This window comes from Falco naumanni, chromosome 7, assembly GCF_017639655.2.
Source record: "Falco naumanni isolate bFalNau1 chromosome 7, bFalNau1.pat, whole genome shotgun sequence".
In the NCBI taxonomy this organism is placed as follows: domain Eukaryota; kingdom Metazoa; phylum Chordata; class Aves; order Falconiformes; family Falconidae; genus Falco; species Falco naumanni.
The window spans coordinates 4523909-4550116 of record NC_054060.1 but is presented as its reverse complement, the minus strand read 5'-3'; the positions used below and the strand labels follow the sequence as shown (position 1 = coordinate 4550116).

The following is a 26208-nucleotide window of genomic DNA, read 5'->3' as shown; positions in this document are numbered from 1 at the left end:
GGGCAAGCATCGCGGTCCTTCTCTCAGACCCACCTGCCACCAGCCTTCATTCCAATATTCCCAGGCTGCCCACTTACCTGCTGCTACAGCCGAGCTGCCAGCCATGGTCCGGAGGGGCTGGCAGGATGCAGGCAGCAGCATCACACGCTGGGGCATCCTCCCTGGCTGCAGCAGCAGCTGCTGCCAGCCCAAACCTCTGCCCAGCCTGTGCCGCAGCTGCTGGGGTAGGTGCATCAACACATTGGCTTCAGCAACTAAAGCTGACGTGGCCTCCAGACAACTGAGAAAGTTCTTTTCCCATCAGGAAGAGCTCCATGGTGCTGGATCGCTAATTGACTCTCATTTTTTAAGTACTCTGCGGTACATTTCTTCCCTCAATGTGGACTAAAAATCCTCAGCCATCTCGTTCCTGATGTAATCATCAGAGATTTCTCAGTTTCAGCATGGGATGATTCATTCTTACTGAAGCATAGGATGTGTTTAAAGACAACCGTAACAGATTCTTGGTCGAAGCTGGGATTGTCCTGCAGAGGACTAGGGCAGTGATTTAATACAACCAAAAGCATCGCAGGGCAGGGTAAGACCCAAGACTATCAGTTTCAGTCCACTTTTGGCAAGGATGGTCAGTCGTTACAGCTGGTTGCAGACCAGCAGATTTGCCTCTCTGTATCCAAATCAAAGTGATCTGGAATGTATTTGTGGTCAAGCAATTCACTGGCCCCACCTTGGGCAAGGGGATGAAGGAATAGCTTTCCCCGACTATCACAAATTCATAAGTTTTAAGGAAATACCATCAAAACTAGTGGTGAAGGATCTGCTGCAGAGTCCAGACAGAGCCTTGGCTTACCAGAGCCAGCAGTTAGCACCTCCTGTTTCAATGGACAATGTTGACAATCATTTGGGCTTAGAAATCCTTCCTGACCTTCAGCAGAGTTCTGTCCCTTGCTTCAACCACCACAAATAGTTCAGGTACAAGAGTGCATTATCAAATCAGCCGAGGAGCAGCTGTCCTCGAGGGTGCCAGAAATGCAAACACCTAAGCCGTTATGTTGTTAGGACCATGTGGATTTGCAGTCCTCTCTGTTCAGCTTGGCACATAACGATTTTGACCAAAAGCATCTTGTTCCCGGCTTGCACGTGCCCGTTGACAGGCGCTGCACAACCCCGAGCAGCGCAGGAGAGGTTGGGTTTGTGAAGAGGGGGCACAAACGAGGCTGGAAAGCCCCAGCAGCACATTTCAGGCGGTCTGAGTTTTAAAACAGGTTCAGGACAGCAAAGCAACGTAAAGCATCCCAGGAACAAACTCTTGGGGACTTGTCTAACATGGGAGGACTTTGCTTTTCCATGGAGAACCTTTCCCCAGCACCTGTCAAGTTCCAGATAACGCTGAGTTTCATGCTACACTCAAGGATGAATGCACAAAAGAGAATAGTTTTGGTATCTGGAAAACACCAAGCTCCATCCCCATGGTCCCTGCCCAGGCAGATCCATCAGCCCTAGCCTGCTGCATGGCCAGGGCTCTTCAAATTGCCAGGTAGTTAGAAGGCAAACCGAGAGCAGAAAGAGCAAAGTGACTCAAAAACTTGGCATTTGAACAAGCTGAACTCTCCCACTAGTCATTTCTGACAGTATTTCTACCTGGGTTTTCCTGCTGAACTGTTATAAAATACTGGGGTTTGGGGTTTTGCCAAGGGTAAGTTGCTAAGTATCTTTAGCCAGCACTTACATACACACAGAGCACTCAGGAAAACAAGCCCTTGGTTCTCAGCCTGACAAGACTGTACTTACACACTGCGAAACATGAAATAACAGTGGAATTAACCACATTGGGCAAACCTCGGGTTTTGTTTTCAGTGGCAGCAGGCAGGCAGAAGTCACTTAGTTTCCCCCCTTCCCAGCACACGCAGGCAAAACCTTGCCGCCGATCAGATACCTGCCTCGGTGCTTCCCTCTCATCTCCCGGGATTAGCGCTTCGGCAGAACTGGGCGGCAAACAGGACTCTTCCTTCAAAGGGAAAGCAGTAAATAAAAGGCATGGGTATCAAAGGTCTTACTGCTGCAGTTTTCTTTGGGAAAACTAATTAATTCCAAAGCAAGGTCCGAAGCAATTAATGGTATAAAGAGTTGAGCCACTTCGATGACACCTGGGCCACTCACTGCTCACACAAGGTCAACAGCTGAATGGTTTCTGAATGCTTCCAGGGTAAAACTGCTTTGCTAGCCAGCCGGGGCTTGCTAGCGCCCATGGGTGACAACGGTTAAAGCAAACGTCACTTCAGCATCACCGTGTGAGCTGGGTATTGCTGCATCCTCTGCGTGCAAAGGGGATGCTCACCTGGGCGTCTTCAGGGGACACAGGCTCATTGTGCAGGAAAAGTCAGGTCCAGTCGCTGCAGATTCCTTCTAGCGGCTCGAGTAAAATTTGTGTCTTTGGAAAACTGCGTTGCCCAGAATAAAGCCGAACTGCAGTCTTAAACTAAGTTGGTTTAGAGCGACGCAAAGGTTGGTTGGGTTGCTGCTCCACAGCCGCGGGTCCTGCCCCGATTTGCTTTGCAGGAGCCTGACCCTGCCCTGCCAGTTCATAGTTTCAGTTTCACAGCAGCAGATCCCGTCTGGGGAGGGAGCAGTTTGCCCAGTTGGATTTCCTCTTAAAAAAAAAAACACAAACAAAAAAACTCCACCCTACACAAACCCTTCAAAACTGTGCAGCTTCCCACCTACAAAAAACCTTTTATTTTCCCCACAGAGATCCAGTTGAGAAGAAATAGGTGATCCTCCACGGCTTCTCACGCTCTTGCACGGCACAGAAACTGAATTTTAAGTACACAGAATATGCTACTTGCTATGGCCTTCCCCTTCAACACACAAGGCATTCACAAGAGAGGAAAAGGTGGAGACTTCAGCTCTGGACTGGCAGTAAGTCACAGCAGACAGCCCTTGCCTCAGATGACCAAAGCTCCTAGATACACTGACCCAGCACCCGCACCCCGCCCCGCAGCACTGCGCTCAGACGAAGGAAATCAAGAACACTTTCCTCCAGGTCTGGATAAATAGGGACAGGGTTACACAGCAGACATGGACACGCTTTACCGCAACAATCGTACTGGTAATACAGAAGAAACCGGCATTCTGAAAGAAAAATGGCATACCATTATTTGCATTAAAGCCACAACCTCTCCCTTGGTGTCACCCAACCATGTCTACAAGTAGTTTTTATGGAGCAAAACGTATCATCAAGCTACTAAAAATATCGGGGAATTTACCAGAATAGCTTAGTAAATGCCTTTTTAAAAAGGTATGCAGTTCCTTCCCAGTGGCCCATTTTACTCAAATAAGCCACAGAAAAAATTGTATAAAAAGATTTATTGAAATTCATCAATGACAAACAGACATAAAACTCAAAAGTTTGGCTCTTCTGGGAAAAAAAAAAAACTATTGCAAATGTATTTATACAGATGAAATATTGACTAGGAAATACAAGTCACTTCTAAAGCTATTTTAAAGAGGGATATGAAAGTAAAACTGTACATTCACTAGGCATTTTCAGTCATTTTACTGACTTCCACTAGGTAAGAAAATACAATTTTGTATTAGTATCTCGTGCTTGAGTGTATGAAAAGAAACCTCCTACCCTACATGCTGAACTGCCTCCTGTATTTAGGTTTGTAAAAATTTTCAAAGTATATAGCACAAGTGGAAGTAGTTTCTCATCACTTAAAATTGACTAGGTGTTATATATTACAGACCAAAATAGTACACACCTTATTTAAAAGGGTTGAAACATTTTTTTATTACAATTGTCAAATTCATTTCACTAGTAACTCAGGAATTAGGAACACTTTTTATATATATTTATATATATATTTAAATGCCTGCCATTTTCAGTGTATTGGCTATACCCTAGCCAAAAAAAAAAACAACCAACAAACCAAAAAACAACCCCAAAAACAAACAGAAAGGAAAACACACAACACACAGGGCAGGGAGGGGAGGGGGGCGGGGATTGCAAATTCACCCCACAAACCAGATCCAAAGGAACACCCCAAAAAAACCAACAAAAACATTTGGTCACTATTTACAAACAGCAAAATAAAAGGTACCTACAAAAGCAGGGAAAGCATTGGCTGAAAATGGCAGTCATTCACGGACAGGCAACAAAGAAATCACTTTATCAATATGCCATTCTCACACCTGTTGCTGTGGAAGGATGCCTTGCCCAAATTTGCAGCATCCCCCGAAAAAATGCTTACGATGTATTGAGTGACTGGCAGTGGTGGAAAAATCCCAGCAACCAATGCTATTGAGCTGTCTCAGAACAAAGTATGTGTATTTGGGGTATCATCCACTGATCTGAAACTCTTTTGTCTTTTTTTTTTTTTTTTTAAAAAAGATGTCAAACTATCCACTCCGATAATAAGAAACAAATTACCACTTGGTTTATACTTACTATTGCAGTTACAGGGACTAAGAGAGGGAACAAAAAGAAAAAATTTAAAATGAATAGGAGGAGGAGTGGCAGTAAAAATAGTATTTTATTCCCTTGCCCACCCAGTCTGCTTCTCCCTCTCGTTCCCACAGCAACATTACAATCAGGGAAAAAAAAAAAAAAAAAAAAAAAAAGAAAAAGAAAAAAAAAGGTTGGGGGTGTGGGGAGGGGAAATACAGGGTAAAAACAGTCAAATCACAATAGGAAATTTTCAAAATAGGTTATTCAGTTTAGTCATCTTCATCCCCTTCATCTTCAGGTTCTCGTTTTCTCTTCTGTCCCCGTTCTTCATCTAGAAAATAAAACACAACTTGAATTATATGAGTGTTCCCTCATGCTGCTGAGAAGTTGAACAAGTTCAACAAGCTTCTACTTTAGCTACTGGCTTGCTATCAAAGAGCAGGCATACAAACAGCCTGCTTTTTAGAAAATGGTAATTTAACTTTTTTAAGCAAGTATTATTATCTCTAGCAAAAACTGGATTGCTGCCATACCGGGCTCTTCTTCATCTTCATCATCATCTACCTCACCATCGTTGTAGCCTTCTTCATCCTCCTGGATTTAAAAAAAAAAAAAAAAAAGGATTAAAAAAGTCAGTTTCAGTGCAGCACCTTTCACAATTTGGCAATATTCAACACCATTTTATAACAGAGAGAAAGCCCTTGAAGCATCTTAAACAAAAACCAAACAAAAAGGCAGACACTTCCCACGCACTTATATAAGTGCGGTTTTTTGGTACAGTGTAACTGGACTCTGGCCCAAGTTTCATTGCAGAAAATCACAAGCAATCATAGCAGCCACTTCTAGCTTCAAGCCTTCAGCAAGAAAATGGTTTTGTACTTCACGCTGACACGCTGCTGCAAATTCTGTTGTGATGACCCCAGTTTAGTAAAACGTGGTGACTGGTCAGTAGGAGGAGTAGGTGCAGTGCTTAGGGGCACGGTTTAGTGATGGACTAGGCAGTCCTGGGTTAATGGTTGGACTTGATGATTTCAAAGGTCTGTTTCCAACCTAAATGATTCTATGGGTCTAGGGGCAGAGAGGGTTAAAACACGAACAGATATCTCCAGAGCCTGAGGAGCTACTGCCAGTTTTGAGAAGAGGCTGACCATTTGAGAAGAGGCTGACCATTCAGGAGTGGCAGTTAAGGATCTAAGACTGTTTGGCCAGAGGACAGATAACACGACCTCTTACAGTCAAATTTTAGCCCCATCCCAGTGATTCTGCCAACAGCAAAGTCTCAGCAGACTGTAGCTGGCTCAGCACAACTACACACAGAAGCTGGGCTACGCTAAGAATTCCAGCATCCTGAACAACCACAAGGTACATGCCCAAGGAGGAACCTTGCCCTGAGAGCACAGGGTCAGTAATTCACATACCACTCTCTTGTCTGGAGGAAGGCTGTAACCCCAGCCCTTCTAAGAACCCACAAACTATGTCCGCAGACATTCCTGATAGTAGTTTTGATACCAGCCCAATAAACAGAATGATTTCATGTCAATGGTCACTAGATGGCAGCTGGCTCATAGACAGGCACGCCTCAAAGCTACCCCCCACTGTGATGCTTCTCAAGTAAAAAGGCAAGCACGTGCTTCAAGTACTAAAAGCCTCTAATATTTGGTCCATTTCTTGCCGAACTATTCCCAGTTACAGCACGTTCACTCCACACCCATTATTAACTGCCTAAATCCTTACCTCTTCCTCTCCGCTCACATCCTCCTCTTCTCCTTCCTCCTCTTCCTCCTCGTCTTCTTCATCTTCTACTACCTGAGCATCATCATCATACTCCTCTTCTGTACAGCCAAACAAGATTAACCACTCAGACATTTAAAGTTTACTTTTTTTTCAGCGTGGCCACCTGAGATCTGACCTCCTATCGCCACAAGGAGCAAACTGAAAGCATTGCTTAAGGGCAGTACTGTATTAAAGGCAGTTCTCCAGCTGCTAGGCAGGGCTACTAGATGCAGTCCTGTGCCTCTTTAACCCAGTGACAGGGTAGTGTGGCAGCTGCACCCATGCTCTGAGCTGCTCTAGGGCTGCAGGGGCCTTGGCAGTAAGTCACTGCAGCCTCGAGAGTGCTTTAGCTTCAGCTGCTCCGGTTCCCACTACTAATATGCATTTTTGAGCCCATAGGATGCTTGCAGCTCTTCATCTGCAAGTGTCCATCTGCTCCCACCAGGGATAGAGCAGAACTTTACAAGCCAACCATGCACTGGGAACCCTCCCCAAGGGACACCCCTTGCCTTTATATACTGCCAGAGCAATACAAACGGATCACACATCATCCATCTTATGGCTTTGCAATCTCTTTTTCACGAGAGGAAAGAGATTAAACGCAACTTAGCCCAAGCAACAAACCAGAAAGTGTCTTCCATGCTGCAGGAATGGGTTTTTTTGAGCTTTTTCATGCATTTGAATGCAGGCCCAGACTTGTGCTCTGATGAGAACCTGTGTGCTGCTGGCTGAATGCACCACTCTGCCAGGCACTGCTGCAGCACTCGCCCCTCTCACCAGAGCTCACTCACATTCAGCACTCGAGGGAAAAGTGCAAGTCCAGCTATTCTGCTTTTGCTGTGCAGCTGGGTTTGAAGAGTCTAGCAAATTCCCCAAACTCAGCCAGATACTCATCCAACTGGTACACTGATGCCTCCGAGGGCAGTCTGCTGGGGAAGGCAGAACCGCACCTACTGCACATGGAACCCACCATGTGTTTTCCTAACATTAAAAAGTTGCTTGCTGCTTTGTTAGTGCCTTTCACAGAGCTTGCTCTAGGCAGACTTCAATATGTACACTCTCCTCTCTTCTGCCTGATCTCAACTAGTTCTCCTTGATCTCACAGAGCAGCTACAAACTCCTGTTAATGCCATGGCTCCCTCACTTAATTCCTCGACCCAGCTGTTTTCTTCTATGCCCAACCTGGCTCTCCACCTCTCCCTTCTCCATCAGGCCCTACACAACTGCCCATGCTGTCCTGACCGTACCGTTCCTGGAAAACTGCAGCGTGTGCACACCATCCTTTCTTACCCATTTCTGCCTTCTGTCCTCACCCCCTGGCGTGTACTGTTCCCTGAAGTCTTTCAGTGTCTTACTCCTCCTCTTGGCCCCTTTCTTCTCCCACCCTTTCACTCCCCACCTTTCACTAGACAGAAGACTGAAAAAGCAGCCCCTTCAGGCCCTGCCCATCTCCTCGCCCCTTGTTCCTTCAGAGGGCACCAGGATCTTTCTGCTTTACATCGGTCAGGAAGAGCTGCTGAGGACACCCTTCTGCCAGCAAGCCAGAGCTGGAAGCAAAACATACCACGCAGCACATCAATCTTTCAACTTAACGTACACCAAGTACCACAAATTAACATACCGTCTTCATCTTCCTCCTCGTCGTCTAAGCCCTCCACGTAGCCCTCTGCATCAGAGTCCGGTGCTTCTTTGTCATCCCGATCTTTCACTAGAGATAAGACTGAGAAAGTAGCTCTTTCAGGCCCTGCCCATCTCCTTTCCCCTCGTTCCTTCAGAGGACACTGAGGTACTTCTCCTTTACATCAGTCAGGAAGGAGCTGCTGAGAACACCCTTCTCTTGCCAACAAGTCAGAGCTGGAAGCAAAATGTACTAGGCAGCATATCGATCTTTTAACTTACGTACACTAAGTAGCATAATTCACATACCATCTTCATCTTCCTCCTCGTCGTCTAAGCCCTCCACGTAGCCCTCTGCATCAGAGTCCGGTGCTTCTTTGTCATCCCGATCGTAGCCATCGAGGTATGTGAGTTGCGGGAGGAGCTTGAATACGTTTTCTCTATAATCATTCAAGTTGGTTACCTCACAATTGAAAAGATCTAGGCTCTTCAGGTTTTCTAACTTTTTCTGCAAAGGAAAAACAAAAAGTCTCTGAAGTTCAGTGTTACAATAATTCGCTACAAAGCAGAGAATGCAACAGCAGCCAGGGTTAATGTGGTCAAGAGCTACCCATGACAAAAGGGTCATTTTGGTCTCTTCCTACTAAATTGGTGTGGAACAGAAATCTGCAATGCCTGGCCATTGCTGCTTTAGTATCTGAGAGTGGAAAATCAAGTTCAGCATCTCACAAGTAGAAGACTGAAGTCTAGAAAGAGGCAATGGTGCAAAATCATACATGCTGTGAGGGGGCAAGCTAAGAATAAATGGTAGTCCAGTCAGTTATCCCAAAAGCACAATGCAAGATACCTGGAGTCAGCAGTCAGGTATATTTAAATTACTACTTTCAGCAGAAGAAGAAACAGACTATTCTTTGGACACATGTATTTTGCTAAGAGAGATTTTTAAAAATTTAACAGATTTTACCATAGCATTTGGAAAAATGAAAAAAGGCATAGAAACCGAACAGGAATTAAATTCCCAGTTTTAATATTTTTTTGGGTTTTGTTTCTTTTTTGGTTTTTTTGAGGAGGATGAGCTGGTCTGCATTGCCCATGGCATTTTAAAGTACTAACAATAAAAGCACAAGCAGTTGAGGATTTGTATCAAGTCTTATGAAGTACCTCCCTACTGGAGTTTAGCATGCGGAGTGACGGTGACATCAAGAGAACTGTAAGTCTGAAACTGGGAGCAGTTACGATCCTCCCTCTCATCTGTTTGCTACATGAGTTTAAGAGCTCTGCTTTCCCCTTCTGCTGGGGGAAAGGAGATCCAAGATGAGAACCGCTCCTCTAAACATCTTAAGAGGAAGTATTTGTGAAATAAGCATGAGCTAAAACTTCATTTCTGAAGAGCAAAGGGCACATAAACCAAAACCTAGAAAACAGCACTACCAGAACTGTCACTTGGATGCTTCTTGGAACCACCACTGGACAAACTTGACCTCAGCACTTGAAATAAGTAGTATAAGGGCCGTGAGCAGGAGAGATAACGGAAACCAGCAGGAGTCAGTTGGAAGCTCAGCAACCTCTGCACAGCTGCCACAAGCCAGCATGGAAGCACACGGTGCTGCAGCTGGCCCCTACCACCACCAGCGCGCTCCACGCCCCTGGCAGAAGTGGTGGCTGGTGACTGTAGACCCAGTGCTTCAGGGAAACCACACCGAGCTCAGGAAGAGCATCTGGGGGACAGACTGGCATTCCACGCCAGGGTGGAAAGGCTGCAGTGCCCGTGGGGCAGCCCGGCCCCGGAGCAGCAGCCACTAGAGGGAAGCAGCCGCTCACGCTGCCGGCACAGCCCGGGGCAGCGCTGCCCGACGCCCGGCGCTGGGCTGGGCCCCTCGCACCCCTCCGCTGCAAGTTCCTTCGGACTTTCCAGGCCCATAATGCCTCCACTCATCACAAAACAGGGGTTGATTTCACCCTGTACGGCACCAACTTACCAGAGGTTCTATTGTACCGAGATCTTTTATTTTGTTGCCGCTTAGATTTAGATGCATGAGGTTCGGACACTTTTCTGCCAACACTTCCAGTCCTCCTGAGATTCTGTTGTCGCTTAGCTCGAGCTAAAAGGCACATAAACATCTTGAGGTTTTAGTGCAAACATGTATCATAAGACAGTTTGGTCAGCTAATTATGTTTTTATACAAACAACTATTTTACACACGTGGCATACAGCAAAGAGGGAGGGATATGACACAGGACATTTTATTTACCTTCTTAAGTTTGTTTAACTTTGGTAAGTTTGCAACTGAGGCTAAGCCTACGTTGATTGTACTCAAGAATTCCAGCTCTTCAAACTCATCTGTAAGGCCTTCGATTTTGCCGTCATATGACCTACAGTTGTCAAGAACGAGTTCTTTAACCTGGAAAGAGAACAATGCAAAATGTAAGACGTCCTGCATGGAGGATAAAGATTTCACTCACAAGCAAAGGATGACACAGATCAGGCAAAAATGAAAGGTATTCCAGTAAACTGGCAAGTATGCAATAGGTTATTTTCAGTACCTGATCCCTACTTTTGCTGCTACGGTTAGCAGTGTCCCAGAAATACAAATTATTTGGCTTTGCTTGAACTGCTACCTTTGTGTTGTTCTATAAGCAATGTAAACATTAATCCTGGCTTAACCAATTTGGTTCTTAGAAATAGCATCATCTTTTTTAAACGCAAGGAGTAAGTGTTCTAAAAAATAGGAAACCAACCTATTTTTAAACTAACCTACAACTCTGACACTCCGTACAACCCATGTGCTATTACAATGTACCATCAGCTGTTAAAATAGGTTCTTTCTGCGTGCAAAAAATTATTTGAGCTTTTCAAGCATGGAGAGATCACTGCTCAGATGCTCCTGAAACCTAAAGTAGGGTACTGGTGATCCTAAAGTGGGTCTTGCTGGAGCCCACCCTCACCCCTCCTCATTAGGGCAGCTTGATGACAGTACTTTAGGGGAAGATATCCATGGATTCTTGGGGAATTAGAAGGGATGTGTCAGATGATGCTGGCAGGGGAGGTTCAGCAAGCACAGCTGCTGCTGCAGCAGTGTGCCCCTTATCTCCCTTGTCCTGCTGCGGCAGGGAGGCTGGAAGGGAGAGAGGCAAAGATAATGTCCCCATGGGCCTGAGCAGCACAGGGCTTGCCTGACAGCCAAAGCAGGGCAGTCCCACGGGTGGGTACAGCAAGTTACAGCCTGCAGCGTTTTGTGGATGGTTTTAAACAGAGCACGGCTCTTTTTGCTGGTGCTATCTTCAACGGACACAAAACAACCACATCAACACAAAAGAGCCCTTAAATATGCCCCACCCTGAATAAAACTGCTCCTTTTCACCCTAAAACCAACTCAGCCTTAGAGGATTCATGTGCCTTAGCAGCCAGCGCGAGTTTTCCTACACTCTGGGGAAGCTTTGCCACTGAGGACTGTGACCCCATAGCAAGGGCCCACCCATTCCGGGAACACCCATACATTTTCACACCAACAAGAGAATTTCTGGGGGTTATTTCTCCCCTAAAAAACACCCAGGAAAACCCAGCCTTCTGCAGACCCTGTCCTGTGCATGAGGTTTCTTCAGGGGTTTGGAAAGGGAAGGTGTGCTGCTTTACGCTGAGGATGGGATCAAAAGAAGTCTGCAAGAATGGTGTATGCAGAAACACGAAGCAACTCTTCAGTTCACACCAAGGACAGTTAATATGCAAATATTTAATTTTCTTAATTTTTTTTATTACTGTAATCCTGCTGCACAGAGAAGAATCCTATGTAGCTTTATAGCTCCAAATAACATCCCTAGATTTCTAATTAAATCCCAGGCACTGAAGTCAATAGGGAAGTCAGCCCAAAGCAACACGAGAGTACAAGTGATTCATTGAGAGTAGGAGGATCAGCGTTAGACAGGAAATACATTTTCCAAGACTCTACAATTTTCCTAGAAGAATTATGATAGGGAATGACTACACAAAAGTCTTCCAGAAGAATTTTAGGCTAGTCAGAAGAAACCAGAGTGAAATGCTCCTGATCCCACATATATCTATTCCACTGGGGGGTGGGAAGAAGGAAGCAAAACCCCAAAAACTAACTACAGAAAAATCCTCTTTGCTTTGAAATTTAGACAGCAAGAAAGCCATTTTAAAGGCAAACATGCTTATCTTCTTACTGTACGAGTATCTTGAGTATCAGGAACCTCCAGTGAGATCAATATGGGGACAAACACACACTTTTCTCAGTCATCTGCTTCACACACACACAGACACACACAGAGATGAGTTCCCGCCCCACCCCGAAAAAAAAGGAGGGGGAGAGGAAAGAAGTAAAATAAAAAAAGCTCCACCCTAAGCCCGGAATGTATAGCAGCTACATCTCCCCATTATCTGTGTCCTTCCCCAGCAGCACACGAGGCCCCTGCCTCCCCGTTATCTCCCTTGGCCAGCGAGGTGGTTCATCTGAGCATCCACCTAGGGACACGTCTCAGGGCGAGGAGGGCAGAGGAGCATGGCTGCACCACGCTGCCGAGAGGAGGTTCTCCGCAGAAAGGGGCTGATCTCCCCATGCTGGGGAGCTAGTGCTTTGCAGAGCATGGGTTGGTTTGTTGTTGTTTTTGTGTTTTTTTTGCCTTATTCTCTTTGCAAAGGAAGTTTGCAAGAGCACTCGTAGGAAGATGAAGCAAGGCGGGAGGGAGTTTTCAGGGAGGGAAAATGCTCACAGCCGCAGCAGCCAGCACTTGGGAGTCAGCTCTGGCTCCAAGCTATGCAGCAGACAGACCAAAGGCACAGAGTGAAGCAGCACCTAAACCTCACACTGAGAAAGAAACGGCATCTGCCTTTGCCCCAGGAGTTGGGACATCCATCCCTTCATCCTCCCCATGGGCAGGGTGGAGAAGCAGCAAACAGAGAACTGGACAAAGCTTCCTCAGGGGTAGAGAAGAGATTTGACAGGAGCTAGAAATATCACTGAATGCAGAAGAAAAATAGTTTAATATGGCAGCAGAAGAGCCAACTGGCTTCTACTTTTAGTTTGCTCTTTTTAGGGCAAGACTGCCGATTCCTCTCCGCTTTGCAGAAAACTTTGATACAGAACTCTTCTTTGCTGTGCCCAGTACAGAGATACTGGACAAAGGTATGGGGAAGCTCTCATGGAATAAAACCAACCAGGTTTGCAAGTGGTAGAAAGCTTGGTTGAACTGAGGAGCTCATATAGGAAACAGCAGAGCACAGGCTCCTAATGCTCCACAAGCGCAACCGCAGTAACATAATTTTGGTGCTTATGTGGTCAGAGGTACATTAATGCACTGGATTGCTTCTGAAAGAATGTGACTGCACAAAATAAAATTCAAATCAAAATTAAGATGGCTTTATGCTCTTAGAGGTTTTAGAATCCCATAGAAAATACACACGTGCAAAACAAGGATGAACTGGGCTTGTGGGGCTTCTCCCAATTTCACTGCCACGTGCACGCTCACTGCTGCTGTTGTACCCAATTCTCCTGCATACAGTACAACCAGCAGAAACTACCACCAGCTTAGTCAGTTTTGCTAAGTATTAAAATCACCTGCAGCTATTTGCCCATAGCCTCAGCCTGCAGTCTTGTCCACCCCGCATCCCACTCTCCTCCCCTTCCACTCTGACTTGCCATCTCCTCCTTAAGAAGCTGCTATTTTGCAGTTAACCAGAGAGGCAACGCCATCCCCCCTGGGCGAGGGCATTGCTCCCCAAGGCCCCTCTGGGTTGTTAATGGGGCACTTTTCCAGCTAGCCGGCTGCTGCACAGAGGTCTCTTCTCAAATCTTAGTCCCCTTCTGAGATGTTGGGCCTCATCCAGGCATACTACAACCCTGACAGTTAGTAAGCACATAACTGTGTCAGTATACAGAGAGGGAGAAGTGGAAAGGTGACCTTAGTAAAGCTACATTCCATCTAAAACAGCTCACTACCACAGACATATGACAGAAGGGCTAAAAACCTATTCCCTGTTTGTTTTTCAGAAGTCTTTGTAATCTTAAGGAAAATTTGAGCTCCTGAATCACTCTCCAAACATCTACTGAACTTCCCTGAAAACACACAGCAAGACTACGTTTTTTACATTTCTTCCCTCATCTTCTGTCACTAAAACACAGAATAAACCTTTGCCTGATGCAGGTAGCCCAGGCAAGCACCCTTTTCTGAGTCTTGTTACACACCTGAACCAGATGAGCAGGCCTCAAGCTGGTCTGAACCAATCTAGTTGTATCACGCTGCAGTCTCTGTAATACTACAGACACACAGGTGAGCAGTGAGAATTAGGGAGCACAATCCGAACACATTTGCAGAGAGGCTAAGGGAGAAAGCGCCCTCAGCTAATTTGTGTTTCACTGCATCAAAGACAAGAAGACACAACTAGCAGAAGTTGTATATTGTTAACCTTATCGCTGTCTATGCCACAATGCATAAACAAATCAAAGCACTAATTGGAGTAAGTACTAATAAAAGTACAAGACAAACCGCATGACCCATACTTACCTTCCCAAAAACCTGCTACATAGTGAGAAACAGTGGACGAACAACATAGCACAGATAACCAACCACCACAAATAACCCCGCGATACTCACCTGAACAGCTAAGGTGGCACCCGCAGGTAAACGTCTAGCAGAAAACCTAACACCCAGGTGGCTAGGCTGGTTCCTATAGTACATACCCACGTCTCCGATAGCATTTACGATAAGGCACCGCCAGGTGCTTGGGTAGGGATATTACACATCATATAGCTCCAACTGCCAAGCGTTTCTTGCCCAGCCTGCTGTTCTGCCTTGTCCTCTGCATTCCTGGGGTGGCTCAAGGCTCTGCTGCCCCTCTCCCCCGTTCAGCAGGTGCCATCTGCTCAAGCAGGTGCTTCCTGGTTGTCTGTGTACTTCTGCTTGAGCGTTGCTCCATGGTTTGCTGCTATCAGTCCTCACGTTTCAGCAGTCACACATAAGCAAGTAGAGATTGCTGCTTCTCCAATAAACTCTTCAGGCCATGCCCCTCGGACCTGTTCTCCTGTGGCCGTCTCAGTTTCTATTTCTGATAGTCCCAGACGCTTTCAGCACATGACATCACATCTCTGTTAACGCATGCTACACAGTTAACCGTGGATTACAGCATCCCCTGCATCTCTACACGATTCATGACATCACACTACATTACTGCCTGCTTGATAACCAGGGACTCTTATCTGTTTCCTAGTATGGTTACTACATTAAGCTGTGTTCCCAACTGCATATACAACACCCTTAATATAGCCATGGGGTCTACTGTGAGACTCTAACCTATTCCTAGGGTAAGTACAGGCAACCATGTGCCAGCAGCCACCAGATTTCCTGGGAGTCCTCAAAAGTGACATCTGGGACCTGCCTGCTGTGCACAGTACCTAGCAGACCTCCTCCTGCCTCCCTTTCCCAGTGCAGGCTGCCTCACTGGAACAGACCCTGCTCTTGAGTTACCAACACATACACAGCCAACAGAATGTATTACACACAAGCAACTATTAAGCCACACATGTTACCACCTTAACCTTCATCTACATTTCCATTGTAACAGATAAAAAGGCCAAAGTCTCTACTTCAGAAAGCCTACAACCCATGGGCAGGGAGATCCATTAACTGGGACTAGGTGCCCAAATCCCAGTCTGTAATTGAAAGCTTAACAAGGTGACAAAAGGACACAGTTGCGAATACAATTTAAAAAGACAAAAGGCAAATTTACATGTATAAATACCATTCTTCTGTCTTTACAAGCAGGAACAGCAAAGGCTGCAACATCTCATTTTCAGCACAAAGAACCAGATGCTTTTGAAGTGTACATTGTGTATGGTACCCTAGGACCGGAATATCCTAGGATGTGGCATTTTTATTGAAAAAAGCAGGTAAAAATGAGGGTGTTAACTCTGTCTTGCACTGCTCCCAACCAAATGATCTGGGGGAGCATGGAGAGACATGCCTCTTAACTCAATGGAAACCTCATTTGGAGGAGAGCAGAGCTGTGGGAAAGGGGAAGAAGGGAAGGGAGAGCAAGGGAAGCCTGTTGTAGTATGCGGAAGTGAAGTTGAAATTACTTCTTAAAGCAGAGACAGTTTTATTCTCTCCCAGACGCACAAACAATTCTTGAAGACACTTGGGTTTCTGTCTTTGGGAGATTTTTGGTCTCGAAAGTCCATACAAAGCCCTGCATCACTCCACAGAAAAGAACAACTGTTGCTGTCTACTGTAACCAGACTGCCAAGACCTGTGTCCTCCTAGTTCTTGTACTGAATTCTAGATCCATAGGCATGCAGATTTGGGGATCCTTGAGCAGAAATGGGTCACGATACATTTCTATTCCACTCGACTTGTGCAAAGTTTAAGAGAAGCCAGCCCTCCTCCACAGTCACCATGTTCTCATTTGTTGGGGAAGACATGGCTTTGACAAGGCTCAAGATAATGCCCAAGTCTTGAGGGAGCCCATCATTCATGCTTAGCTCCACTGTGATGGTGAGGATATGATGTTCTCCATGCTCACATTACAAGCTTCCTCCAAAGTTACTACTGGAGGAGATAAATGTTGCATGAACTTACATTTCAGATACTATCTGGAATGTGCCTAGGCCAAAAGATGCTTGAACGAACAGCCTACTTAATACCTTGGGCTAACAAAGCTGCTCCAAAGGCTTGAAGACATGATGCAATTTCTACTCTAGGATGATCACCAAAATGTAAACAACTTGAAGAACTCCATTTTATTTTTTTTTTTTTAAAAAAAAACAGGATAGCACCACATGCCATTTGCGACCTTGCATCCAAGACACATCTTCAGCTGTGTTAGAGCCCCCTGTGCTATAAACACAGAGCAAAGCCAGGCTATGCGAAGTTCAGCTCCTGGTGGAAAACAGCGATGGAAAGAGGAGTGCAGAATTATCTCTAGCCCCAATTACAGCAGCTGCTGGGCTGCTGTAGATCAATTAAGACGGACCTCAAGAGCTCTTCAGCCTTTCCAGGCTTGCCAGAGCGCTGTCCATTCAGGCTGTACCCCCTCCTACCTCTGGCATGCTGCCCACAGGCAGGGGAGGGGAGGAAGGCAGGTGCTGTGGCATCGACTACGCTGGCTTGGTGCCATGGGGGATTCCCCTTCAGCGGAGCAATCCTCTGCTGCTCCTTCTGGGCAGCTCAGCACTGCCCAGTAGAGATGTTCAGGGATGAGGATCTAGCCACAAACAGAATTAAATTTAACAGGGAAGGGAAACTTTCAAGAGCATTGATATCTTCTTCCTCCCCCCAAGATACAGTAAAAAGCAAAGCAGAATAAAGGCACCAACTGCAGGTGACGGCAGGAAAGTTTTTTTCCTTACCAAACAAACATGTGATTCTGGATTTTGATATATCCCTTCGAGGCTTTATTGTAAGTATCTGAGATGAAATAAATAGATCTAACTCATTTGCAGTACCTGTCTTAACTAGTCAGCCAACAGCCATTTACCTTGCACAGGCTCTGGCCATTACCACATTGGGCAAAGAATCTGCAAATCCCGGGGCAGGGAGAAGCGCTATACAAAAAATGGCCACATAAGACAAATCATTTCCCTTGAGATATGGGCAAGGTATCTAGCACCGACTACTTGAGAGCTGTATTAGCAGAGGCAGTGACCGACGGCTGAGAAGGGACTGGCTGGGATTAACGCATATACCTTGTAATTTTGAGCAGTGCTCCGTTACCAGCATTACAGACAGCAGGTACAAGCACAGAGCCTCACCACAGCTGAACGGCAGGTGTCTGTCAGCACTTCAAAGCAGTTCAGGCTGAAGGTTACAGGATTTCCCCACACCCCAACACAGGTGGCCCTTCCACCAGCACTCTGCAACTGGCCCCTTCCACTGCAACCCACAACTGCTGAAAAAAAACCAGCTTTCAGTGCAACCTGGTTCAACGGCAACCCGCTCCATTGCTAGCTGTTTTGCCTATTTTATACTCACTCAACCAAGCTGGAACTCTAAATTCTTGCAACAAGGTCACATGAAACTACTGCCTGACCTCAAAATTCAACTAGGGGTTTTCAAAATGATGCAACCCCACCAAACTTTCATTCTTCTGCATCTCTTTCTCGGAAACTCCCACCAACGCTTTTAAATGCATCAGCGGAAGGTTTCAGAAGCCCAAAACTGAACTTCCAGCACCATGTCAATATAGTTTTGGTGCCTTTGTATTTTTCACTACCAGCACCAATACGTGTGGGTGTGCACAGATCCTAATACCACCGTCTTTGAACTATAATGACATGGTTCTCATACAGGTTTACTCTGTGTTTGTAAACTATACCCTAGCAAGCGCTTTGTATTTAATGTAGTTGATCCAACAGTCACATGATGAAGAAACTCAGATTTACTCCACTCGAGGGTACAACCAAGGAACTGCATGAAAACATTTGTATAGGGACCAAAAGCAATCCAGTGACAACATGGGCACCTCTGTGCACATCTGTCACAGTCCAGACTCAAGCAGCTTGTTACATTGCTGTACCCAAGTTCAACGTGATGCAGTAAAATAGGAGTTTAAAGACACCTTTCAAACTCCCCTCAAGCTGGGCTTCTGTTTCACTTCATTCTCCCAAGGATGAGCACACTTCGCGCCCTCTGTTTGCTGGCCACTCTGCATGCATGGAGTGGGCCCTTTATCATTTCAACCCTGGCAAAGGGAAAGGGAGCAGGGGAGGAGAGACGGGAAATTTTTGTTGTTTTATTTGTTTGGTTGTTGTTATGTGCGTTGTTTTTTTTTAAATCAAAGCTGCTCTGTGTTCAGAGACAGCTTAAGGCGGCTTGCACAGTTCAGAAAAAAATCTGGCTCAGTATCAATACATTTACTTTTTTTACCCTCTTAATATTTTACATAGCATAGCTATAAACCCTGAGAGCAATACATATGGCTCCAACTAATTTCATGTCCCTTTGCTCTGTTCTCTGAGTAACTAAAGGTCCAAGTGAAACACATAAGTGGCAGATGAGACTTGGCAATTCCGACTACTTCTTACACTGCTATCTAATTATGAGGCACCTCCAGTACTAAAAAACTTCCAGAAATAATAATCTGCCATTGCCTTTCTCAAAAAAACACCCCCCCCCAACAAAGAAACCCCATGAGTCACATAAATATACTACCACACATTTACAAGGGTCAGTATAGCCATATGCACAAGCAACACACTAATTAATAAATCAAGAACACACTCTAGTGACATGGAAAGCTGTTTCATTCAAAAGCATAGAGCCAGGTTTTGGGTTTGTTTCCACTGTTAGCATGGTAACTCCGTAAAAACTCCAAATATTTCTTTAGACAGGCTGTTTCAAATACACAATTAAATTGCTTGATCTTTGCATTAAATGTTTTTCTAATATTCACATTAAAATTGCTTGCTTCCCTCTTTTCCACAGAGGGTATCGTCCACTGCAGAGCACTTGGCTCTTGTCCTGGCTGGGGTGGGTGACATTGCATGGGTCACTTCAGCTCCATGTCTTGCTTTCTCTCTGTTTGAGAAACAGAGTGCCTCATACCACATTCAAAGTGCTTTTCATTCACTGCCAGCTATTATTAAATAAAACAGAAGCAAAACAGGAGATTGCATTGCACCTTTAATTTAAAAATTTTGCAGTTAGAAAGTTTAAGCATTTAGCTGAACCGCTTAGTTTGTTCAGTTGCACGTACTCTGAATTGCCCTCAGCAACAAAGGACTGATGTAGAGACATACATAAAAAAGAAACACTGCATTTAAATGAAGACTAATTTTAAGAGCTGCATATTTAATATGGAAAGCAGTCTCTGAAGATGTCAGCTGCTATAGAATGCACTGGCAAATCGTACTTGCAAAAGATAAGCTTTTCCTAGCTTTTTTTATGGCTTTGAAGGGAAACTGTTCAATAGACCAAGTCGATGGACAAATGAGTGCTCCAATAGAGAGCACAACTTTTACACAGTGGTGTAAAGGCAAACCACTCAGGCTTTTTTTTTTTTTTTTTTTTTTTTTTTTCTTTTTGGAAGTATTTCAAAGGTCATGCTTACATATGCAAGGGCTTTGGGACTGATTTTAGCAACCTAGTAAATTTTACAGGCTGTGTATTTACTAGCTGTTTTGTCTGAAGGATAGCAGAGCAGGAGAGGATACAGGAAAAAATCATATGCAGAACAAGTCCAGTAGTGTCACATAAATAGCTGAGAAGTGTCCATCACTCCAAAGCACAACAAAAACATCACTGCTCTCTATTCCCACCCGAGACTTGTACCTCACTGCAGACACAGAGGGTTTGGTTCATCGAGCTGAACTGTTTGTCAATCAAGACTGCTGAAAGCCATCACGCGCTCCACAAATGGCAAGCCTGTCTCAGCGGGTGGCAAGGAGAGGACCTCCCTTCCTCCTTTCCTCCCTTCACAGCACCAGGGGCAAGTCCTGCTCCTTCCCTGCCACAGCACTGGGATCCCAGAGGTGCCAGGATCCTGGTGGGCAAACCAGAACTACTCCTGTAACCTTCCCTTACTGTTAATTCACTCTAAACGCATCCAAAACATAGCACCCACATGTTTCGTGGGTCTGGTACTTAATTTTCAAGCTTCTCCAACTTACCAAGACATATACCTTTGTGGCAGGAGGATGGGGGGAGTAATCCACAGAATGAATGAAATGGAAGAATCAAGTAAACATTAACCTTACAGGATGTAAATATTGAAGAAAACAACCACTGATATTTGTGCCACCATTCAATGGTACATTTAAAGATGCACCACTCTCATAGATAAAGTAGTATTTTAAATACAGCAAAAGACAAAATGTTTTAAAAGTCCTAAATCTCTGCAAGAGATTAGTGGTACCTTGAAACAGTCAGGAGTTTTTGCCATACGTTTACAGCAGAAAGGTATGTTCTATTTATTGATACATAGCACACAAATCCTGCCGCAAGGATGGATTGTAACAGCTAGGCTTAACCCTAGGAGGTTTGTACTAAGAAGCATTTTATTTTTTCATTGTTTCAACAACTTGTTTCATTTAGTGGGCAGGACAAGATCCTTTGTTTCTTCAGATGTGTTTCTTGACCGACTACAACACAATTACATCAACTAAACCCCAGCTATTTCTCTTAATGTGTTTTATCAAGCTTGTACTTGGACACACAACCTGAATCATACAGAAAGTTTTGTAAGCGTGACTGCACTTTACATATTGCTTGTCAAAAGGGAATTCCTGAAGAGTCGCAGGTTAAAAAAAAAATAAAAATCTACCATTGTTACTTTCTAGCAGCATCACTGAGAAACAGGAAAGTTAGGCAACGTTTTAGATCTGTATACCAGTGTTTTTCAGTTTTACATGTGTAGCTCCTTTCATATGCTTAAAACTTGGTCCAGGTTAAGAGAAGAGAATTTGCCAAACACTTTCCTGGTCAGCCCAGTAGTCAGCTTCGAAACAAGTCTAAATTTGAGTGAGGACAGCTCACACATCACACCCATTCTCCAGCCTGATTTTTTAGGGCTGCAGTTCCTCCAAGGTGAGCAGCCATCCATCCCACAGAACACTCATTTACCAGGTTTGCATCTGGAAATTCAGAGCCATGAAAACTAGCTGTTACACAAACCTGAGAAGTTTGCAAAAAAGACAGCTGTTTCTTCGTACACTTACACCCTGCTGTCAGCTACGTAAGTGGTTAAGTGATACAAGTCTGCAAAATTCCACAATACCCTGCACACGCCGCACAGAGTTCGTATGTGCTGGCCTCATGCTGCCCCAGACACAATCCTATTCCACTGTGTTTCAAACCTAGGAGCACATCCCCTTCCCATTTTGAGGTTGTTCAGACTGGGGAAAGTAAAAAAGTATGTATCTGCACCCACATGCAAGACCAAAATACTTTTTTAAACACAGGTCTTTGAAATGATCTGTGTCACTTTAAACTCTTTACTCTTCTTGCAAGTATCACAACAAGGAACTAGCTGGATGAAAAGCACCTTTTTTTTTTTTAATATTCCTCATTTGAAAGAAGACTGTATACATGCTTATACCACATTTCCCTTCAGTGTTAAAAATCCACAGAAAACCAAAGAGAAATCAGACTGTCAAATAAGTTTTACAACACCAAGAAATCCAGAAGAACGGTGAGAAATATTCAATGTTACAGTCAGTATTTTATCACTGTCATAATTTTGAGCTGATAAAGGACTAAATCCTCAGACTAAATGAACCGGAGTGGCAGCTGTAAAGCAGAGATGAGTCTTGTGCATGATTTCAAAAACCTACCTCCGTGTCACTTGGCTCAGAGCCTTAGTACTGAACCTGTTTCACAGTCTTTGCATTTTACTAATAGAGTTTACGATGGGAATGAACAAGAATGCCCATAAGTGTGCCCGGGTGAGCAGCCCTCTGCGAGGTCAGCAGTTACACCACTACCAGCTGATGGTTCTGGAGGAAACCTATGTGAAATAATTGCACCTGGCCCATTTCTAGCAGGCAGTTAATTATAGTACAAAACTATGTTGGTAAGATAAGCAAAGTGACACAGGCTACAGCCAGTGCATTACTATGAGTGACCATTAAATGCTATGGGATAAAAGTTGAAATATCTGGGCAGAAAGTAGATATGCAAGCTCAACTCTGGCTGTACAACCCACAGATAAAACAGATTTCAAGCACCAAAACCCCAGACCTCTCACCAACACTGGATTCATATAAAAATGGACTGAATTAAAACCCAAACCAAACCAAAAACCAAAACCAACAAAATAATAGAGGCTGAAGAAGGAAAGGAAGAGATGGCTCCTATACAATCCACTTCAGGACATTTGCATTATGCTTTATTAGTCAACATGTTACCTTACAGGATTATATGACTTAACAGCTCAAAGTAGCTAGCTCAGCTGCACAGTAGCACATGGCCTTCTACTGAAGGACTGTATTAAGCAGATCAAAATATAAAATATTAATATAGGCTCAGAAAGAACCACAACACCTTATCAACATCCTATCTAACTCTGATTTACAAAGTTTTGATCCTGTAGGCTCTGGCAACAGGATATAGTAAATGTAAGATGTACCACAAAACTTAAGTACATACTGGGCAGAAGCTCCCAAACAAGTATATTCACAGTTATTTTCACCAAGATTTATTTACATGACACTTAGAAGTTCAAAAATAACAATCCCCCCCCAGGAGGACAAACACTGCCTACCTATCAAAGCAGGGACTAATGGAAACAACTCACCGAACCATCCCCTTTGTGGCCAAAGACTTACTAAAACCTGTAAATAAATGACACTGGCATGAGAATTGCTTCTAAACGTCAGTTCCAAGTGTTTTAGCTGAAGCGCTACCTGGATTCAGCTAAATTTTATTTTAACAGGCATTTCAGAGAAACAGACTTCAAACCACACGCTTAATTCTCCACGACACAAACGCACGTGTGCACATCTGTCATCAAGGTCTTTACAAAGCGGACTCTAAGCAGAACAGCATTCCCAAATGGCATCTCTATCCCGCTTCGCAGGAAGCCAGGAAGATCTGGCTTTGTAACGGAGGTGATTGCCTTCGCTACCTTGGGAGGACTGATGCACTTAACTCACTGACAGAGTCAAAGGCTAGCAGGTAAAAAGAAAAAGCGACAGGTTAAAGCAGCTTTGTTTTACTTTGAACTGCTGCAGATTTCGAGTTGCTGAGGAACAGTGAACCCCCACCCCATCACATCTCTCTCAACTTTCTCTAGCATAAGCTATAACAGAGCAAAACCGGAACAAAACCCAAGCATGGAAGGAAAAAAAAAACCCACACCACCAGTTTATACCTAAAACATGCTGGATCAGGTCTTTAAACCGTAGGTCTGTGTTTAAAATGGTGAGTGAACCTCCAGCAGCAGAGCGAGGGACAAATCGAGCAAAACTAAGGGGACACACACACACACACAAAAAAAAAAATTTACTTAAAAATAAAAGGAGCCCCAAAAGCAGAGACCTACCTTCCCGCCGGGCCCTGCCCAGGAAGGCGTGCTGCCCGGGGGCGGCCAGCTCCTCCCGCCGCCGCGGGGACCCCGGCCCGGCCCCGCTGCCCCGGGCGGGCGCGGCGGCGGGGCCCGCTCCCAGGGGTGGGCCGGGGGGGCGGCCTCCCCTGGCCCGCAGCGGCACCCGTAGGGTTAAATAAAAAAATAATGACTAAAAGTAATAATAAAAGGGGGGGGGGGGGGGGGCAGAAGGACGACGGCGCCTTTTTACCCTCCTGGCTCGTCCCGCTGCGGTCGCCACAAGCCTCCTCCCGCCCCGCGCTCGGCGACAAAATGGCAGCCCCGGCGGCTGGCAGTCATGTCGGAGAGGGCGCCCGGGCGCCCCTCCGCCGCCGCCGCCCGGCCCCGCCGCCGCAGCCGCAGTGCCGGCGGGAAGGCCCCCCTCCGCCAACGCCTCATGTCGCACTTCCCCACACCGCCGCTACCCCCCCGGCCCGCCACAGCGGGAGCCGGCGGCGGGCGGGCCGGGCCGGGCCGGCGGGGCTCCCCTCACGGCCCGGTGGGGCGGGCAGGGCCGCCAGCCGTTCCCTCCGCCGCAGCTGAGGAGGAGGAGGAAGAGGAGGAAGGGGGAGGGGGGGGGGGGGAGAGAGGAAAAAAACATGGCGCCGCGTCCTACTTGCGGTGTGGCGTTGCCAGCGCGGGGCCGGGAGCGGCCCGGCGGGGCGGGGGGGGGGCCGAGCCGGCCGGCCCCGCTCGCCTCATTGTGCCCCCCGCGCCCGAACAATGAGCCCCCCGCGGGCCTCTCTGCGCCGGGCCGGGCCGCGCCTCACCGCCCGCCGGGGCCGGCGGCGTGTGCCGCGGCGGTGGCGGGAGCTCTCCTCCCCCCGCACCCCCCCCGTCCTCCTCCTCCTCCTCGCCCAGGAGTTTTTAAACTTTAAAGAGCAGGTTCCATCGACCTGCCCGCCTTTGTCCCTCGGACACCGCGCCTGGCCACCGAAAAGCCGCGGGGCCGCGTCCCGCCGCCTTGCCTCCGCCCTCCCCCCAGAGAGGTACGTTCGCCCCTTCTTCCCCTTCCCGTTCGTCTTCCGCGGGGCCGGGGCGCACCTCGCCCTCCCGGCCATTATGCAAGGGCCTGGCGGGGGCCGGCGGGGCGGGGAGGGGAGGGGGCTTCCCCGCCGCTGCCCTCAGCCTCCCCGAGCCCCGGGTTCGCGCCCCGCCGGAGCGGGCTCAGGGCCCCGCCTGCCTCCGGGCACCCCCCGCTGCCGACTCGGTTGGGGTGGTCTTTTTTTTTTTTTTTTTTCTCTCTCTCTCCCCCCCCCCCCTTTTTTTTTTTTTTTTCCACCCTCGTCCTGACAAAGTTTTTTTTCTCTCTCTCGTTTATTCCGCGAGACGCGGAACAACAACCTGAAGTCCGGCCCCGGGGGAAGGAAAGGGGAGGGGGGGGGGAGAGAAAAACACGCACACGCACACATCCAGCCTTTTTGTGCGTGTGTGGGGATGGAGGGGGTGGAGAGTGCGTTTATTTCTTGCAATATTTTTTTTATTCAACGCTCGCGCTACCGGCGGCGATACCCGATCGCCAAAAACGCTAAGCATTGGTTTAAAATTCTTTTCTTTTATCTTCTCAGCATCTGGAGAGAGGGAGAGAGAGAGAAAGGGCGCGTTCATGAGGACTACAAAGTTACAAATATGGCTCCCCAGTCTCTCTTGCCTGATCACTGCAAAGAAATGAAGACGCACTTTAAACTAAACCATTTGCAACTCACTCGCAGTCCCTGTCTGCCTCTCCCTGCCCAGCACCCAGTACAAATATTTGCGAACTAAACACGCTGAGAGAGGAGCACCAACTTATTTTTATTTAATGCACGGCGAGCCCCCTCGAAGGCATCGCACACCGGCAGACTCAGGAGCAGCCTCTAGTTTCCCCCTAGACCATAACGCGTGCGCCTTCGGGCACCCCCAAATTGGGGTGCACGGCCACACACACACACAGGTAGGCACCTCAAGGGCAGCAGCGGCCCCGCCGCCGCCGCCGCTCCCCCCGCGGGGCTGGGATGCACCCCCCCGCCCCCCCTCAAAAAAAATAATGTGGGATGGATTTTTATTATTATTATTATTATTATTTTGCATTGCTTACATCTGAGGGCGTCCTGTTCCGCAGCTCTAAGTGGATCCTTCTATTCATGTCCATGTCCGTGGCTGGTGGGAGTCGCTCGCTGTCGCCGGCTCCGCTCGTGCAGTGACACCGATGGAGACCCCCCCAAAGCCAGCGCGGTGAGGGACTTTGAGGGCTCAACCAGCTCCGCTCGGAATCCCGAGCCCCAGCACCGCGGCGAACACTAACCTGATAACTGCGGAGGCGGGCGCTCCCGGGGGCTCCGGCCTGACTGACGTCCGTCCC

At 46.6% G+C, this 26208-nt stretch overlaps 1 protein-coding gene and 2 long non-coding RNA genes across 6 annotated transcripts; 1 reads left to right on the top strand and 2 right to left on the bottom strand.

The window, feature by feature from the left end:
* Positions 1–3348: 3348 nt before the first annotated feature.
* ANP32A (acidic nuclear phosphoprotein 32 family member A) lies at positions 3349–26135 on the bottom strand. 4 transcript variants are annotated; one of them, XM_040600826.1, is made up of 9 exons: positions 25945–26133; positions 14447–14937; positions 10090–10239; positions 9817–9939; positions 8228–8345; positions 7842–7922; positions 6182–6279; positions 4981–5041; positions 3349–4778 (listed from the first exon to the last, which is right to left on the bottom strand). In XM_040600826.1, exons 2-9 carry the CDS (start codon positions 14528–14530, stop codon positions 4717–4719), a joined length of 777 nt encoding a protein of 258 aa, XP_040456760.1. In that variant the 5' UTR covers positions 14531–14937; positions 25945–26133; the 3' UTR covers positions 3349–4716. The 4 variants fall into 4 exon arrangements, with proteins under 4 accessions (XP_040456760.1, XP_040456757.1, XP_040456759.1 ...); XM_040600823.1 differs by having other exon boundaries at positions 7842–7940; positions 8147–8345; positions 25945–26030; XM_040600825.1 differs by lacking the exon at positions 7842–7922 and having other exon boundaries at positions 8147–8345; positions 25945–26135.
* Positions 22649–23818, bottom strand: LOC121091298. Its single transcript, XR_005828888.1, has 2 exons — positions 23655–23818; positions 22649–23451 (listed from the first exon to the last, which is right to left on the bottom strand). It is a non-coding gene; the product is annotated as an uncharacterized LOC121091298 (long non-coding RNA).
* Positions 24162–25572, top strand: LOC121091296. The gene is made up of 2 exons (XR_005828887.1): positions 24162–24856; positions 25436–25572. It is a non-coding gene; the product is annotated as an uncharacterized LOC121091296 (long non-coding RNA).
* Positions 26136–26208: the final 73 nt, after the last annotated feature.